Source organism: Perca flavescens, chromosome 18 (genome assembly GCF_004354835.1).
Source record: "Perca flavescens isolate YP-PL-M2 chromosome 18, PFLA_1.0, whole genome shotgun sequence".
In the NCBI taxonomy this organism is placed as follows: domain Eukaryota; kingdom Metazoa; phylum Chordata; class Actinopteri; order Perciformes; family Percidae; genus Perca; species Perca flavescens.
This window is the reverse complement of record NC_041348.1, coordinates 22,907,187-22,923,209: the sequence shown is the minus strand read 5'-3', so window position 1 is coordinate 22,923,209 and position 16,023 is coordinate 22,907,187. Positions and strand designations below refer to the sequence as shown.

At 37.1% G+C, this 16,023-nt stretch overlaps 1 protein-coding gene across 1 annotated transcript in view; it reads right to left on the bottom strand.

Annotated features, from left to right (window-relative positions):
- The window catches only part of LOC114572854 (phospholipase B1, membrane-associated), a 46,080-nt gene extending 30,057 nt beyond the window's left edge, over positions 1-16,023 (bottom strand). Inside the window, exons 1-33 of the mRNA XM_028604636.1 lie at positions 15,987-16,023; positions 13,891-13,944; positions 13,213-13,273; positions 13,066-13,100; positions 12,227-12,311; positions 12,091-12,142; positions 11,869-11,952; positions 11,388-11,453; positions 11,223-11,284; positions 11,055-11,130; positions 10,847-10,954; positions 10,363-10,434; positions 9,492-9,563; positions 9,233-9,307; positions 9,073-9,133; positions 8,393-8,451; positions 7,897-7,970; positions 7,685-7,728; positions 7,478-7,586; positions 6,801-6,852; positions 6,480-6,560; positions 6,324-6,389; positions 5,761-5,865; positions 4,690-4,785; positions 3,125-3,196; positions 2,557-2,617; positions 2,145-2,203; positions 1,629-1,696; positions 1,498-1,541; positions 483-582; positions 332-383; positions 163-243; positions 4-69 (exon numbers count right to left, since the gene is read on the bottom strand). Coding sequence (XP_028460437.1) covers positions 4-69; positions 163-243; positions 332-383; positions 483-582; positions 1,498-1,541; positions 1,629-1,696; positions 2,145-2,203; positions 2,557-2,617; positions 3,125-3,196; positions 4,690-4,785; positions 5,761-5,865; positions 6,324-6,389; positions 6,480-6,560; positions 6,801-6,852; positions 7,478-7,586; positions 7,685-7,728; positions 7,897-7,970; positions 8,393-8,451; positions 9,073-9,133; positions 9,233-9,307; positions 9,492-9,563; positions 10,363-10,434; positions 10,847-10,954; positions 11,055-11,130; positions 11,223-11,284; positions 11,388-11,453; positions 11,869-11,952; positions 12,091-12,142; positions 12,227-12,311; positions 13,066-13,100; positions 13,213-13,273; positions 13,891-13,944; positions 15,987-16,023 — 2,289 coding nt within the window. The remainder of the gene's footprint in view (positions 1-3; positions 70-162; positions 244-331; positions 384-482; positions 583-1,497; positions 1,542-1,628; positions 1,697-2,144; positions 2,204-2,556; positions 2,618-3,124; positions 3,197-4,689; positions 4,786-5,760; positions 5,866-6,323; positions 6,390-6,479; positions 6,561-6,800; positions 6,853-7,477; positions 7,587-7,684; positions 7,729-7,896; positions 7,971-8,392; positions 8,452-9,072; positions 9,134-9,232; positions 9,308-9,491; positions 9,564-10,362; positions 10,435-10,846; positions 10,955-11,054; positions 11,131-11,222; positions 11,285-11,387; positions 11,454-11,868; positions 11,953-12,090; positions 12,143-12,226; positions 12,312-13,065; positions 13,101-13,212; positions 13,274-13,890; positions 13,945-15,986) is intronic.

Here is a 16,023-nt window from a genome sequence, read left to right as displayed (position 1 = left end):
CACCTCTTTGTATAACATGTCCAAACTGAGCATCAGATTGTGGCTGTAGTTCTTGGGTGACAGATTATTCTGCAGATTTGTAAAATATGTTTTTTACTGCACAACATGCAGAAGTGTGTGGTTATTTATGTACAGTACAGTCATTTGAATAAGGACACTTACTTGGTCTATGCAGTAATTGCAAAGATCATTTCCTCCAACAAATATTGTCACAATTTTCCAGTCCTTTTCAAAATTCACCTCCTGTGTAACGTGTACAGAACGTGAGCATGAAAGAGGTAGACACTAATAGAACCATCTAATAAATTACTTCTCTTTGGAGAAGTCTTACCTTATTTTCTTTAATGGCCTTGATGAGAGCTTGGACTTGTAATGCAATATCTCTGTCACAGAACAAATACAGTAAATATGTGTTAGAGAGATGACAATAGGTTGCTCAAATGCTTTACCAAGGTGGAGGAAATAAAAGAATATGCACATACGAGGACTTAGCTCCAGGTACAGCCATGTTGAAGAACTTATGTCTGGAGCCTTGGCCTCTGGAGAAGCCCTTTATGAAGGGGTTGAACTTCTTCAAGATGTCTGAGGAGAAAAAGATGAAAAACGTTCCAGCTGAGAAGTAGTGCACTGCTGGTTTCTGTAACTCTAGCAGCTGGTAAATTAGTAAAAGTTCTCCTGCCACATTACAGCTCTTCAACTGGTCCACTAACTACAAGTGAAGCCTGCATTTAGTAGCTCCCGCATAGGAATGTCTAAGCAGAGATTAAACTTAAACTTCTGCTTGTACTAGTGTTCCTAGTCTGTTCCTAGACCAAACCCTCTTAACTGCACAAACTCATGATAAATAACTGCTTGCTTCAACCTGATGAATGCCACCTGAACATGAGTAGGTGCGTATTAGTGAGATATAAGCATTAACAAATCAGTGTCCACGTATTGATTTATGAGGCTACCTGTTCCGCTCCACTTGTGGAGTAGTGCGTCATTTACAAAAATATCCCATAAGAATGAAGACAGTAATTTCACACTGCAGTGCTTTAAGTCATGCAGCCAAAAACTGAACAAATGTAGCCGTGTGTGGTCGTATTAGAGGACCCAAAACAATTGGAAAATATGAATAGTTAACAGCTGCCAACAATGTCATCAGAGCAACGCTGTAGTGTGACAGACATAAAGAAATGGTTTGACATGAAGTTACTTAAACTCCAAATTCATTACGATTAAGGCATTATAATTATTAAAGATAGACAGGCAGACTATCTGTACTATATGTACATGTATATGAGGAAATTGGTGAATGTGACACTTTAGAACAAATCCGTGTGTGGGAGTGTTTCTGGCATGAGGCCCATTGTTTAGAAACTGCCCCATATTAATGTTAAAAAATGTCTTCAAGATTTTCAATACTAAAAAGAAGGCTTCTTTGCAGTATTATGCAGGAGAGATTGTTATTCCTGTCAGATATAGTGACTCAGAGAAACTAACGCATAAACTCACTTGGTAGTGTTGTGACCGTCTCCAGAGTCTCATCCCCTCCAATGCTGCAAAAAAAAGACAACAAACATCAGCTCTGTTTGCTAAATGTGAGGGTTAAAGTATACCTCTATAACACTACAGGCATGTCGTACCTCCATGATACTCCTTTATACTCTTTATTGAGGTCAAACAGGTTCTTTGCCTTAGCACCAGTGCCTGCCTGTGAACATAGAGCCACATATGAAGAGACACAAACACACAGAATTAAAATAAAATGATAATGATATGCTGCAGACGACAGTGAGAAACTAACAAAGATAAGTCTTACATTAAAAGCCTAAACATCAGAACATAAAAGGGGTGATCATTACCACTGCAAGCTATTTGGCTGATAACAATTTGATTAGAGTGTTCATAGTTCAATGACACTAAATAGCTGAACACCAACAGGTTCACTGACTGTGCTTATTGCCGAATGTTTCCTGTCAACACACACAGACACATATACCATATTAGGTTAAAAATAAAACATAATCATTACCTTGCAAGTACTTATTGTCTATTGCTGATTAAGTTAGGTAAAAGATGTGGGAGTTTCTAACATTTGTTTGTACATTATGTGTCCTTCCTTGTACTTAAACTTGATATCATTGTGTTATGACACTAACCGTTGTTGAGTCTCCCAGTGCTGCCACCACCTTGATGTCTGCTGGCCTCAGCTTGTGAACTACAAATAAAAGAAGTTTCAACCTACTGACATCAAGATCAACCGCAAACATCAACCCTATACAATGTACAGTATTATTAGGGACCTAACCAGCTTTGAGCCTAGCGTTTGAGTCCGTTCTGTTCCCTCATCACACAGCCCCTATTTTCTGCAGCCGCTGTATAATTTGTATTTGAATAGAGCATCTGTTAAATTATCTTGATGAGACAATCCAGATGACAATCGGTGCAGTAGATATAAGCCCTTTCATTCCCAGTGTCACTGGTGGTGTGCATAGCTGTCTTTGTTTCAGATATTAACAACAGATAAAAGAGGACATCAAATCTCATATTGACTGATACACTCTCTCTCACCTGAAGTTGGCACAGTGTCAGATGGAGCAATGTCCACACAGGAGAAATCAGATCCCCAGTTCTGGTGGGAATGAAACATCAGAAGGTGTTATCAATGTGTAAAATGACTTGAGAAAATAGATGGATGTACATAAAGAGTAATTTTATTGTGTGATTAGTGCTGTGAAATTTTAGCTTCATTCAGGTCTTTAGTTAAACATTATATATTTTATTTGTATTAGAAGTCACTTCTCAGCCTCAGACAGAGTTTAAAGGCTTACTGTGATAGGTCCAGGTGTTGGAGAGGGGCCACCATATATGTAATTGCTGTTGTTATAGGTACGGATGAATGGTGAAGTCTGTAGGCGAAGGACAGAACGTATTTTACATGATGGCCTCAAAAAGAAAACTAAAAAAACAGATTGCTGAAACATTAAAAACTTTTAATAACAGAAGCTTTTGAAATTCCTTCATATCATGTTCCTCACAGGATTGAGCCATCATAGGAGTTACAAAAAAACATTAACCAGTATTTAAAGCACTGACTCTTTATTTGAACACAATTTCTTATGGAGTTTTTTTTTCTCACCTTAGTTGGACATTTCAGGTCGAGGTCTACAGTAAAATTCTGTATAGTAGTCTTATTGCCCAGAGGTTCCAGCTGGGGAAACAAGAGTCAGAGTAAGGCTGAGTATCATTAAGCATGTTTTATTTAAAATAGGCCTACACTGTTACATTAGAAATGATGATCACATATAATAAGTATGTAAGTAAGTAAACTTTATTTATTTAATTAAGAGTTCCTGACTTGAAGACCTCAGAGAGTTTGTTCTCTGAGGTCTTCAAGTCAGGAACTCTTAATTGTTCCTAGAACACGTTTTAAAACAAGAGGTGATTGTGCATTTTCGGTGGTGGCCCCAGGGCTCTGGAACTCTCTGCCTTTAGCCTTGAGAGCTTTGGATGATGATCACATATACATTTATTTATTGAACCATTATGTATACAGGTAATCTCATTGAGACACATAGGGTCTCATTCTTAAGAGAGACCTGTTTGGGACAATACACAACATCAGTTACAGACAGACAAACTGATTATTTAAAACGAAAGTGCAAGTAGACTTAAAACAGTAAATTACTAAAAGCAAGAACAAGATTCCAAAGACTTTCTTCCAGTGCCCTAGCCTGGTTGACACCAGACCCTTCTCAGTTGTAACTGAGAGTGGGTCTGTCAGGGCAAGCTTCATTCACAGCCCATTTCCAAAGGGGCGTCACCAACGGACGCCGCTCAAATGCCTCTGGGCGCAATTGCATTGTCCTTCAACCAATCAGACCTACGATCCGGGTGACGTAGCATCAAATGGGTTGCTGCGCTTCGGTGGCCGTTATGTTGAATGTAAACAAAAAGCTGCTCACCGTCACTGCGCTATCGTCACCGTGTGAAGCCCGCCTCAACGGTTGTGATTGGTGCCTCAATTTGGAAAAATTGGAAATGGGCTTGAATGGAGCGGGATCAAGCTGGACAGTTTTAGATCATATACCAAAACCACTGCTTCAGTTTCAGCTGAACATTCCGTTGCTACTGGCAACCACTACTAGCAGAGTTCCGTAGCAGTTTTACATCCACCATGTTGGTTTTTGTAGATCTGTGCACAAGATATTAACAGGCATCTTTTATCTACTCCCTAAATGCCCTTGTTGGACTATCATCTGTAGGTATAATAATAATAATAATTATAATTATAATAATGATAAAAAAACTGTTATCTACTGAAAAGTACTGCTAACCTAGCTAGCCATACTTGCTATCTAAAGATAATGTGTTGCTAAGACAACATTCTAGCTAGTGTTAAGTGTTAATTCACTGTTGAGCTATATTTTACTGTTACTCTTGTGTAGCTACTCTGTTTATGTTTACCAGATTAATTATTGTGTTGTACTTCTTATGGGGATTAAATGGTCGACCTATTTCTCCAATATGATATCAACATTAGTCTACACTTTTGTGCATCAAGTTTTCTTGTTATTAGACCAGTTCTTTTTCACACTACATATGTCTAACTCTTGTCAATGGTGTCTTAGCTTTTTCTAATTTGTAATCACTATCATTGAATTTGTTGTGCAGTAATTTTCTCCTTGTCTGTCAGATACTTACCATGTTGTTCCAGAGGGAGCGAGCCATCAGCGTCTGGGCCTTCTGGCTGAGATGGAAGCAGTCAGCACTGAAGAAGGAGCGATCTGCACGGCCATCCTGTGGAAAAGGTATGTTACGTGTATGAATTATTCTTTATCAATCAGACCTGTAAAATGTAGGACTGCACTAGGTAGGAGTTTGGCCAATGTAATAGGATGCAGGCTGCAAAAAAGGAACTATTAACTAAAAAATAAAATAAAAAATAAAAATATTTCAAAATAAAAATTGAAAAGAGAAAAGGACTGTGGGGCAACCACTACTTTTTGAGCTTGTGTCCTAAAATCCAGTTCTCATTAAAAAAACAACAACCAAAAAAGCCATCTCTCTTTTTGTCTTTGGAATTTAGGGTCTCAAATTGAACTCTATTAACTAGATAATGTCAAAGGAATAGTTCAAGATTTTGGGAAATACAGAAGTAATATATTTGCTCTCTTGCCGAGAGTTAGACATGAAGCTGACACCAGCAGCCAGTTAGCTTAACATAAATACAGAAAACAGGGAAAACAGCTAGCCTGGCTCTGTCCAAAGGCAACAAAATCTGCCTACCAGCGAACTTACTAATTAACATGTTACATGTTGTTTATTTAACCCATACAAAGAACATTAACCACTACAGACAGAGCCATGCTAGCCGTTTCCCCTGGTTTCCAGTCTTTGTGCTAAGCTAACTGGTGGCTGGATGTAGCTATATCATACAAACATCTGAGTAGTATAAATCCTCTCATTTAATTCTCCGCAAGAAAGCAAAAAGTGTATTTCTCAAAATGTCCTTTGAAAGTGAGCTAGCCAGACAGCAAATGGTTTTATACATTGCCTTTACATTGGAGTAATGGCAAAAACAGAATATCAACAAATTCCAAATTTGATTAGTGTTAACTGCCCACAATTTTTTGCTAAAACACTGCCGCAAGAGTCACTGTCATTATTCTGGTGCTAAACCTGTGGTTATGTATTGGATAAAGTTGATAAACCAAACTCTCATGAAGTCAGTGCAGCCAGTCCACATGTGAAAGACAGAGCTTTGTTACTGACCGGCAGTCTGGGGACGACGATTCTTCTGAAAAAAGGCTGGACGACCACAGTGAAGTCTGAGCGGGTGTCATACCGGCCTGACTCCACAAGCTCATGCAGTAAACGCTTAAAGAAAGAAAGAGAATGTGTCATTGCCTGATGATGAACTGGGCTGTTTCACAATCATACTGTGTTTTTTGTGTGTCTTTTATACCTGATAGTTTCTATTGATGTCCTCCACCTTTTGCAGAGCTTCAGAGTTGGGCATTGGCAAAATAACACAAGGACACAGAATACTGGCAAAGAAGGGATACCAAGGTGTTATACCACTGTTTATGATTATGTATTAGATGTTTTAATATCTCAGTAAGAATTTGAAAAGGCATTGAGAAAAGTGATACTCACTTTACGAGCCAAGTTGGGCATTTCAGTGAAGTGTCGCTGTGCATTTCTCTTAGTGGGATAATATGGAGAGGCTCTACTAAGTTCACTAGAGCCCGAGGCATCTGATGAAGACAAGTTCATATAATGCTCACAATCTATGGAAGTAAATAAAATGTAGCTGCATGTCTCTCATTTTTTACCTCTTTGTGTAGATAATCCAGGCTGTCTCGAACATTACGAATATAATTCTCTTCAGAGTAAAGGAGCTGTAAAGAAACGGAAAGCATTTTCAGGTTTGTGTCTTTTGGCCCTTCCAAGAAATTATTCATGAATTATTACTTCACATTAGTACTCACAGAGTTGTAGCAGTGGTCACATATGTCATTTCCACCAATAAAAAGGGTGATCACCTTCCAATCTAATTCAAAATTGATTCTCTGTACAAGAAAGAAGAATGTGAGGGAGCATGAGTAGTATGTACAGTAGCGGTGTTAAAAAGGAGAATTCTTCTGTCCTAGTCTATGAGTAAGTACATCTCCCTCCCACTATTGTTATTGTCCAAAGCGGATGTAACATATGCAAGTGCAAAAGGATTTTATAGTTTACTTAATTTACTTACTTAATAATTACAAATTTCAAAATAGGTAAAAGAAATAAATAAAAAGTTATAAACTTACAGGGTCATTCTTCATCCTTGCCACCAGGGCTCGCACCTGTGTTGGTATGTTTCTTAAAACACACACAACATAAAATATCATGATGAAATGGCAAGGATTTTTCTCAGTTAAAAACACAATTATTTTTAATAAATATATTCATACAAATTCTACTTTCTTTCAGCTATAAGTAAATAATAATAATAATACTTTTGATTCAAGGTCCAGAAAAAGCTACAGTAGTCTAGTATATTTCCCCCCTTCCCCTTCTTTATTAAATATAAAAACTTATGGAAATGACAGCTTTTTTATTATTTTATATGGCTTTCTTTTCCTGTTTCTGTTAAAACTACAGTATATGTAGGTGTTGTAAAATTTAAAGTTAAGTATAAATATGAACTTTCACACTAAACTAATATAAACTTCCATTGGATTGTAAGGTGTGTCTTTTTTTAGAATAGTTTAGTCATTTACTAAGCTGTATTTAATAGTGCAAGGAAGATGTGTTTCCATGCAATCTAAAAATATGAACTACTCAATTGACAATAGATGATATGTCAAATGGATTTGGTTAATAGCTTTGATGCATGTATCTAAAGTTTCTAAGCTCAAGTCAGCTTAATTCTTATAACATGAACAGGTATTATATGATTAAAAACAGCTAAGAGGCTGCAGAAGTTGCCTCTGATTGGACTCACTTGCTCTTAGCTCCTGCTACAGCCTGGTTAAGGAATGCCTGAGGAGTTTGCTCCTTGCCCTTCCCAACAGAGTAGCCCGTCAGGTTGTGGTTAAAATGTTTTAAGATGTCTGTTATAACAAAGAAAATAATTATACAAATCCCAGAGCAACAAAGACTAACTTTAACACGTTATCTGAAACAGAAAAAAGTCATTATGAAGACTCACTGGGCAGCGTGGTGACAGTTGTGAGGTTTTCATCTCCACCAATACTGCAAAAAACACAGAATACAACGTTAAATTTATGACTTAAAACTACTTTCCAACTAGAGGAATGATGGTCATAGAACCATGTTTATACCAACACTGCAAGAAATATACCATAATCATTATGTTGCAATGTTATAGTGTGATAGTTATGTTGGAAAGTCCTGACTTACCTCCAGGATAAACCTCTGTACTGACTCAGGACGTCCAGGATGTTGTTAGGGCTGGATGCAATACCGTTCCCTGCCTGACAGATAGAACAGGACAGTGTTTCAGTAACACAATGAAATAAGACAGTTAAGCTCTCAATATTTTACATATATAGGTCATTCAATGTTTATTAACAATCATGCATATCATCTATTAAATCACACATCCATCTGTTGTATCTTTGTAATACGATCAGCTGTTCTCTTGCACTTTTCAGACCCTTTGTTTATCTGTACAACAATATATTTATCTGACTCTAACTTATTACTGCACATAACTGACATTTACCTCTTGGGTACAAATACATCCAACGTAGAGTTACTCAATTTTAATATCCGAGTACTGGTTGTACACTGCATTTTTAGTGTATGTTTGAGTTAAAGATCATGGTCCTAATTCCGAGATATTGTATTTAGTTATAACCTTCTATCCACTTGAAATAATGACAAAATGACTCACTGTCAGAGAGTCTCCCACAGCAGCCACCACTTTGATATCTCCAGGCCTAAGTTCATGGACTGGGAAAATAAAAAAGGCATCTCAGACCAGTCAGACCAGTAATGGCTCTATGAATTAGACAGCACGGGACTTTCAGAGGGACTGTACATATAAAACTAATAAAATGTGTGTAATCCTATTAATATGGCAATAAAACTAGCTAAAAACACTTTACAGTGGGATCCAAAAAGAAAGTACTACTTGAAAGAAGAAGTAGATTATCAGAAGCAATGTTAAACAAAACTTAAGCAAAATTTAAACAGAGATAGGCACAATACTAAAAATTATAAAATGGTTAAAAAAAATTATAAATATCCAGATTAGTGACAAATGAAAGGAATATTCAATATAAAGTGTGTTATATATATACATCAGATAAATTGTATGTGAATGTAACACCTTTGTTTTGTATTTCTTCATATTTGAAGTAAATAAGAAAGACTTTCGCTGGTTTTGCAACATGAAAAGCCTATCTATAAAAAATGGCACATGAATACAAATTATGAATACATTCTCCCTGCCCATTTCAATGTGATAAGTCCCCATAAAAAAAAACTATATTTGGCTTTTTCCAGTAACTTGAGAGTCACCCCGGCGCCTGATAAATGCCTAACATGTAAGTGTAAACCATCTTACTGTACCTGAGGTGGGTGTGGAGGGTGAGGGGCTGAGGTCCTCACAGGGCATCTCTGTGCCTGTAAACTGACCGGACACACAGAGCAAATCCACAGTCAGAACTAAACAGGAGGCGTACAACGCTGCCACAACCTCCATTCTGGCTCAATACCACACTAGACTCACTGGGAGGAGGAGAGGAGAAGCATCGCTGTGGTGATATGAAGGAGAGTTTCCCTCCGTCCTCAAGAAGGGTCGATCCTTGGGGAGGGAGGTACATAGCCGGAAAGCGGAGGAGGAATAAGATAAAAGAGGTAAATTGAGAAAGCAGTGTAGAATATTAGTTTGGCACACTGAAACCTGTCTTTAAGTAAAGTGCATCTAATAGCACATTTTAGCATGCTGATTTAACTGCATTGTGTGAGTTTGTAGTACAGTTACTCACCTCAGTTGGACATGGCAATGCGATGATCTTTCCATTGTCCTCTGTGTTATTTTGGTCACTTGTGTGCTGCAGCTGAAAGACAGAAAACTCATTGTCTTCATGTTTGCAACAGGGGGAACAATGACTCTGTATGTGTGCAGTGGTCAAATTTATGAAGTTACACAGTTTACATTTACTCAAGTACTGTACAAATTTGAAGTATTTGTGCTTTACTTGAGTATTCCCATTGTATGCAACTTTATACTTTTACTCCACTATATCTCAGAGGCAACTACTTTTTACTGTACTACATTTGTCTGACAGCTTTAGTTATGTTATGGTTGTGTGTGTTTCTGTTTCCTGTTTTATTTTGTAGTCTGTTTATCTCCCATGTCTTGTCTTGTTTTACTTCCTGCCTTGTGTTTTCCGCCTTTGTAATTGTCTGCCCCACCCTGATGTGTTTCACCTGTTCCTGAGTCCTTGTGTCACCTGTTCCTTGTTTCACCTCGTTACTTGTATTAAGTCTCTGTGTTGTCTTTGTCTAGTGTCACATTATTGTTTATTGGAGTATGTGTACGTACAATATACACATTAATGCAGCATAAATACTATTCCAAAAACATCATATATAAAAGTAAAACACTGACAGGGAATATTTTGCTGCAGAATGACTACTTTTACTTTTTTATACTTTAAGTAAAATGTGTTACATACTTTTACTTAAGTAAAGTTTTGAATGCAGGACTTTTACTTAGTGGAGAATTTTCACAATGTGGTATCAGTACTTTTAATTAAGTAAAGAATCTGAATACTTCTTCCACCACTGTGTGAGTGTGTGTGTCTGTATGAGAAAGAGAAAGCAGGGGATTGATTAGATTGCTTTAGGCCTCACCAGGTTTGTCCACATCTGCACCATCAGTTTATCTGTTTCTGGTGATGCTGACTTAGAGGGATGCTTCCCACTCTGTTAAAAAAAGAACAACATTGTACTGTACTTTAGATACATAAAGTACATCTTCAGTAAGATAACCACGACTGTGTATCTGTTACTGTCACACACTGTTACTTTGTTTTCATTTGTGACATTTTTTTATTGACAACATGGTGACACGTCACAGTAGGAAAAGGGTTTAAATGATAAAATCATGCTTTTCTTGATGTGACAAGTCAAAATGTCTGCTGTGAAAAATGCCTATTCGAGGAATCATTCTCACTATAAAAAATGAAAGGCACATTTTGTTATTTCAGATCTGTCTCTTAATAATTAATAATCAGGAGTCAAAGGACACATCCTTTTACACATCACTGACTTTTGAGGCACTAAAGTTCATTGTGAAAGATGATGCAAGGGATGCAAGTTGTGCGAGTGAACTCACAGAGACAGATGAAAGATCTGTGATGAAAGGTGCGTCCTGCACAATGACAGTGAAGTCATCTCTGTCATGGTACCAATGCTTCTTTACCATGAGTTCATCCAAAGACTCCTGGTCAGTGAAAAAGGAGTTGAGAAAAAAAATTTCACAGCAGCTAAAAACAACCAAAGGACTGACTGATCAGATATTCTGGTATGAAGAATTGACGAACCTGCAGAGCATGACTCAACATGGCCTTCTGGAGTCTGTCTTCTCCTTCATTGTTTGTCTCCGTGCATCGACACATCCTGTCAGTAAAACAGATTGTTAAAACATTATATGTATATTACTATATTTACTTTTAGAGGAAAAAATAAGTATCAAATCACATATGCCTCACTTGGGGTGGAAACTGCCACGCTCTCCATCCCACAATGCAACGCTGACGATGGTCCTCTTCAGCTGCAACACAGTTAAGTGAAACAAAATGTCAAGTTGATGAACATTGGCAATGCAGTAATAACGACTGACTGAAAAACACACAGTACACAATCTGAAATAATACCTGAGAGTGCAGCAGCTGCAGAGCATCATCCACCTCTTCAACCACGGCTTTAATAACAGACTGCACCTGCACACAAACGCAGCAGTCTGAGACTTCAGTAACCTATTTATTAATCTGTCAAATTACTCTGTCATGAATTGTTGAAAATGTACACTGCATTTCTAAATGATTCATTGTCAGGTAATAAGAGACAAACTAGCAGCTATGAGGAAGCATTGTTTAATCAATTATTTCCCTCCCATTTGCATTTTTAGCTCTGTGGTCCTTTTAGAAGCTGTTGGTCATTTTGTAAATCAAACTACAGCTGAAATAAACAGTAAACGATAAATAGACGCTGAAAAGATTTTAAAAACATTTTTGACTCTGTATCTTCTGTTTGAGGCAACAACGTTTAAAGAAACAACTCTGTAAGCACACAATATATGCATTTTTTCCCTAACAAAATTTTGTAAGATTAATATTAAATCATATTGCTGTTTACCTGCTGCTGCTGCTCACAAGCACAGAGCTGATCCACCTGAGCAAAAAGAAGTACCAGCTTCCAATCTCTATCCACATCAACAGCCTGTAGTAGAAGTAAAACAGATAACATCAACCACTGTAAAGCCTTTTTATGCTTATGGGACTTTCTCCTTTTTGATTATTATTGATTATTTATCCTTATAAATATCCTTTGACATTGGGAGTGCAGACATTGGCCTACCTGATTGTTTTGGAGGTAGATGGACACTTCCTTTGCCTGCTCCACCAGCGTGCTACAAAGGAGGAAATAATTCATTGAAAGCAGCCTGAGCCGACAGTAACAATGTTTGTCATGTGTCAGAAAGTGCTGTCTGTACCTGTGTTGAACAAACTGAGGGGCGTACAAGTTTGTTTCATCTGAGAGAGGACTGATGAGTCCAGGATTAAACAGGGTCATCAGCTCTGATGGAGAGACATTACGTTTAACACCAAAATCCAGAGCTTCTTTTCCCACGTGGCTTGTGGGTGAAACCACAGCAGAGCTTTGGCATATGCTCCATTAATAGTAGTAGTCAAATGACAGAAAATGTATCTGCAACAATTATGATGTTTTAATTAATCGTGTGTGCATAGGTCCTGTTTGTGCATGTGTGTATCTGGCCCTGTGTGTGAATATATTTAACAACAGAGTGAAAAAATGGAACTTCCCCTTGCTACATACAAACGTCTACATTATGATTATTAATCAGAATTAAATGCTAAGTCAACAACTGTGAACATCCTGCTTTGTGTCAGTTAGTATTTTATCTCTATGAAGTACAGAACCATTTATGTCATGAATGGCTTTCAAAAAAGATAACAGACCACAGGCCTGGTAGTGTGTGGCAAGTAAATTGGGGTTCATTGTTTCAAATTATCACGGTCGGTTAAGATATCAGTGTAGTAAAGATAGCACACAGTAGTGTATTAGAGCTTATATCAACCTCTTCTGATGAATTACACTGTGTATTAAGACAGTCAGCCAAGTTACATTTTGATTTATCACCAGCAGAGTTACTGGAGCTTTCCCATTAAGCCTGTTTGAAGGCAGCGTAAAAAATGATAGTGAAGTAATTTACTAGTCTTTAAAAAACAATTAAGTAAATTAATATAATAAGGAAAATATGGCTTTAGGTCCTGTTAACACTAAACAGCAAATTAAGACTTTGAATTTTACCTGTGAGCCTTGATACCACCATAGACAGCTCAGTGCTGCAGGAAAAGTAAACACCACAGTCTGATTATGTGTCTACATTGTTGAATTTTAGAACTTGTGGTGCAAATATCACATGGTTGAAACTAACTGGTGACCTGCGACGCTCACCTGTGCATGTGAAGTCCAATGGAGGAAAGCACAGCCACATCTGAGGGCGTAACGCTGTTAACTAAAAAAATATTTTAATTAAATCTCAGCACTGAGACACAGGGGATTTTGCTATAAATCAGAAATAAAATATGTTTGTAGTGGAGATATGAGGGTAGACTACAAAAAAGCGTTGATAATCTGTTGGTGATATTTAGCATTCAGATCCTTTACTTCAGCAAAAGTAGCGATGCTACATTATAGAAATACTCCATTGCAAGTAGAGTCCTGCAATGAAAATGTTACTTATAGTAAAAGAATGTATGTTTTATAAGCAAAATGTACCAAAAGTATGGTAAAAGTAACATCAGGTCTGTCAAATTAATGTAATGTAGTAAATATAAAGTGGCATGACATGGAAATACTTGAGTAAAGTATAAGTAGCTCAAATTTACAGTTTACTTGGTACTTGAATAAATGTATATAAGCTACATTCGACCATGTATTTAGTGGTACAGAAAAGGCATTACTATATACTGGATTACTGAGTAGTCCACTGAAAACCAATGATGGTTTTGTAAATCTAATATATCATTTTTTATATAATGTACACATTTCTGTGCACATTAACAGTTGGGAAAATCAACTCTTGTAACTTGTAGCCATTAATATAAATCAGGTTTTAATAATCTGACTTACCATTTGAAGGGGCCGACTGAGAGGGGAACATCTGAGTGCAAGGCAGTCCAATTACTGAAATCAGAAAGAGTACACCATTATGAACATGTATATAATATACTGGATCAAATATCACTTTTAACAACTGAATAGCCATGCATAGTATTTTAATGTGCCTGCTGAGCACAAAGCACATACTACACTGTAAATATTATTTTTCTTCAACTTGACCTTAACACATCCAAACATATGTCTCCATGTGCTCAGATCAAATATGTTCAGCCCACTCCCACAAATATATTACACCAAGAAATGCATATGCCATATTAGTGGATCAAATACCACTCTAAAACAAACTGTTGCAGATTTTTTAATTGAAACCCTTTTGTTCCAGCTTCAACCCCTAAAATGATCCTTAACAAGTTTACTTACATGATTTATAATGTTCACATCCTCTATAGAAGTATAAAACAGTGATTATCAGTTTCTACTATGTCTGATTTTAAAACCTGCAGCACAGTGACATGAGCGTTAAATTAGGAAAATAGTGGAAACCTGTTGTCCATGTGAGCCCCAAGACTGTGATCAGAAGCAGCTGTGGAAGCATCATCTCTCTGATTTTCTCAGATTTGGTCCTCATGGATCTTTGCAGCCTTCCTTCCTCTCTGCTACCTTATGTTGGCGGTTATCTGTCTTTCTATGTCATTATCAGTTATACCTGGTCAAGATAACTGATATTGACAAATCATCAGTATGCACAGAGGGGAGGGACTGGCCTCCAAAGGACACGGCCATAAGGTTTTACAAGGAAACAATGACTGATAATGAAACTTTTATTGTAATCATGAGTGAGAGTTAACTTCAGGGGATGTTAATGTGATTTGTATTTCCGGAATATCCAAGAATATCTGCTTTAAACGACTACAGATATAATTTACATTACAACATAATAACATTACTATAATCTTCGTGTTTACCAAATAACATTGCTGTTGGTAAGATAAAGGAATTCTGCAGTTACACTGTAATATACTACTACTACTGGACAGGGACGACAGAGATCATCAAGACATGTAGAGTTGCAAAAAGATGTAACTTTAATGCTCTATAACATTTTCTGCCAAGAGAGCACTACATTATCTGTTTTGCTGTTAGATAAGAGAAGGGGCTAAGGTCTTTCTCTATTGACTATTAACAACGCACATTAATCTGTTTTTCATGAGGTCCCTCTAGTTTATTCTGATTCTGTCAAACCAGTGATTTATGATTGCTTTAAAACTTAATGCACATTTCAATCAGATTATTCCTGCTAACATTGGCTTAACACACATTGCACACACTCTCATTTCTGTACAGTAAACACGTAGCTGGAGCCAGCATCCTGTTTGCTTAGCTTAGCACAGCATAAAAACTGGTGGAAACAGCTAATTTGGCTCAGTACAACGGCAACAAAATCTGTCATCTTTTTCAGATACTATATGATCCAAAACTGAAGTGTAAAAATGACAATTTGTTTTTTATGTGGGTTTACTATTTCCTAAACACCAAATATATGAGTCCTTGGCGTGTTGCCTTGAACCTCTCCATTACAACAATATATGGACAGGAGTCACGTCACTTTGTGGGCTGACTGTAACAACAGATGCATGGTGTGACAGGGCAAAACGCCACTGCGCAAGGGGAAGAAGAATATCTTGGTTAATAGCACAATAGTTGTAACTATCTCTTTTGTTTCTTTTAGATTTTAGGAGTTTAATGACCGAAAACAACACATTTTCTCCAACCCTGCTCCTTGTTGGCTTCATGTTAGATAAGTTACATACATTTGGAATAAATGGACTAAGATTTCTACACACAATTTGAATTTCTTTTTGAAGAAAATGGTCTGACAGAACCAGTGTAAGGATTAGAAAAAGCATTTGTAAATTTGGTGAAGGTTTATGAGTACATTTCAGAATTTGTTGGAAAGTGGGTGTCCCATTGAGTTGTTTGTGTGATGCTACAACTCCCTACTGAACCTTTTGTGTTGGGTATTTTGTCCCATAATTCAACATTTGTATTTATGTCAACCTAATTGAAACAGTGGACTGAAAAGTATATTTTCTTTTAAATCTCACTGTGCATGAAGATGATCTGCTTGCTTAATATCACCAT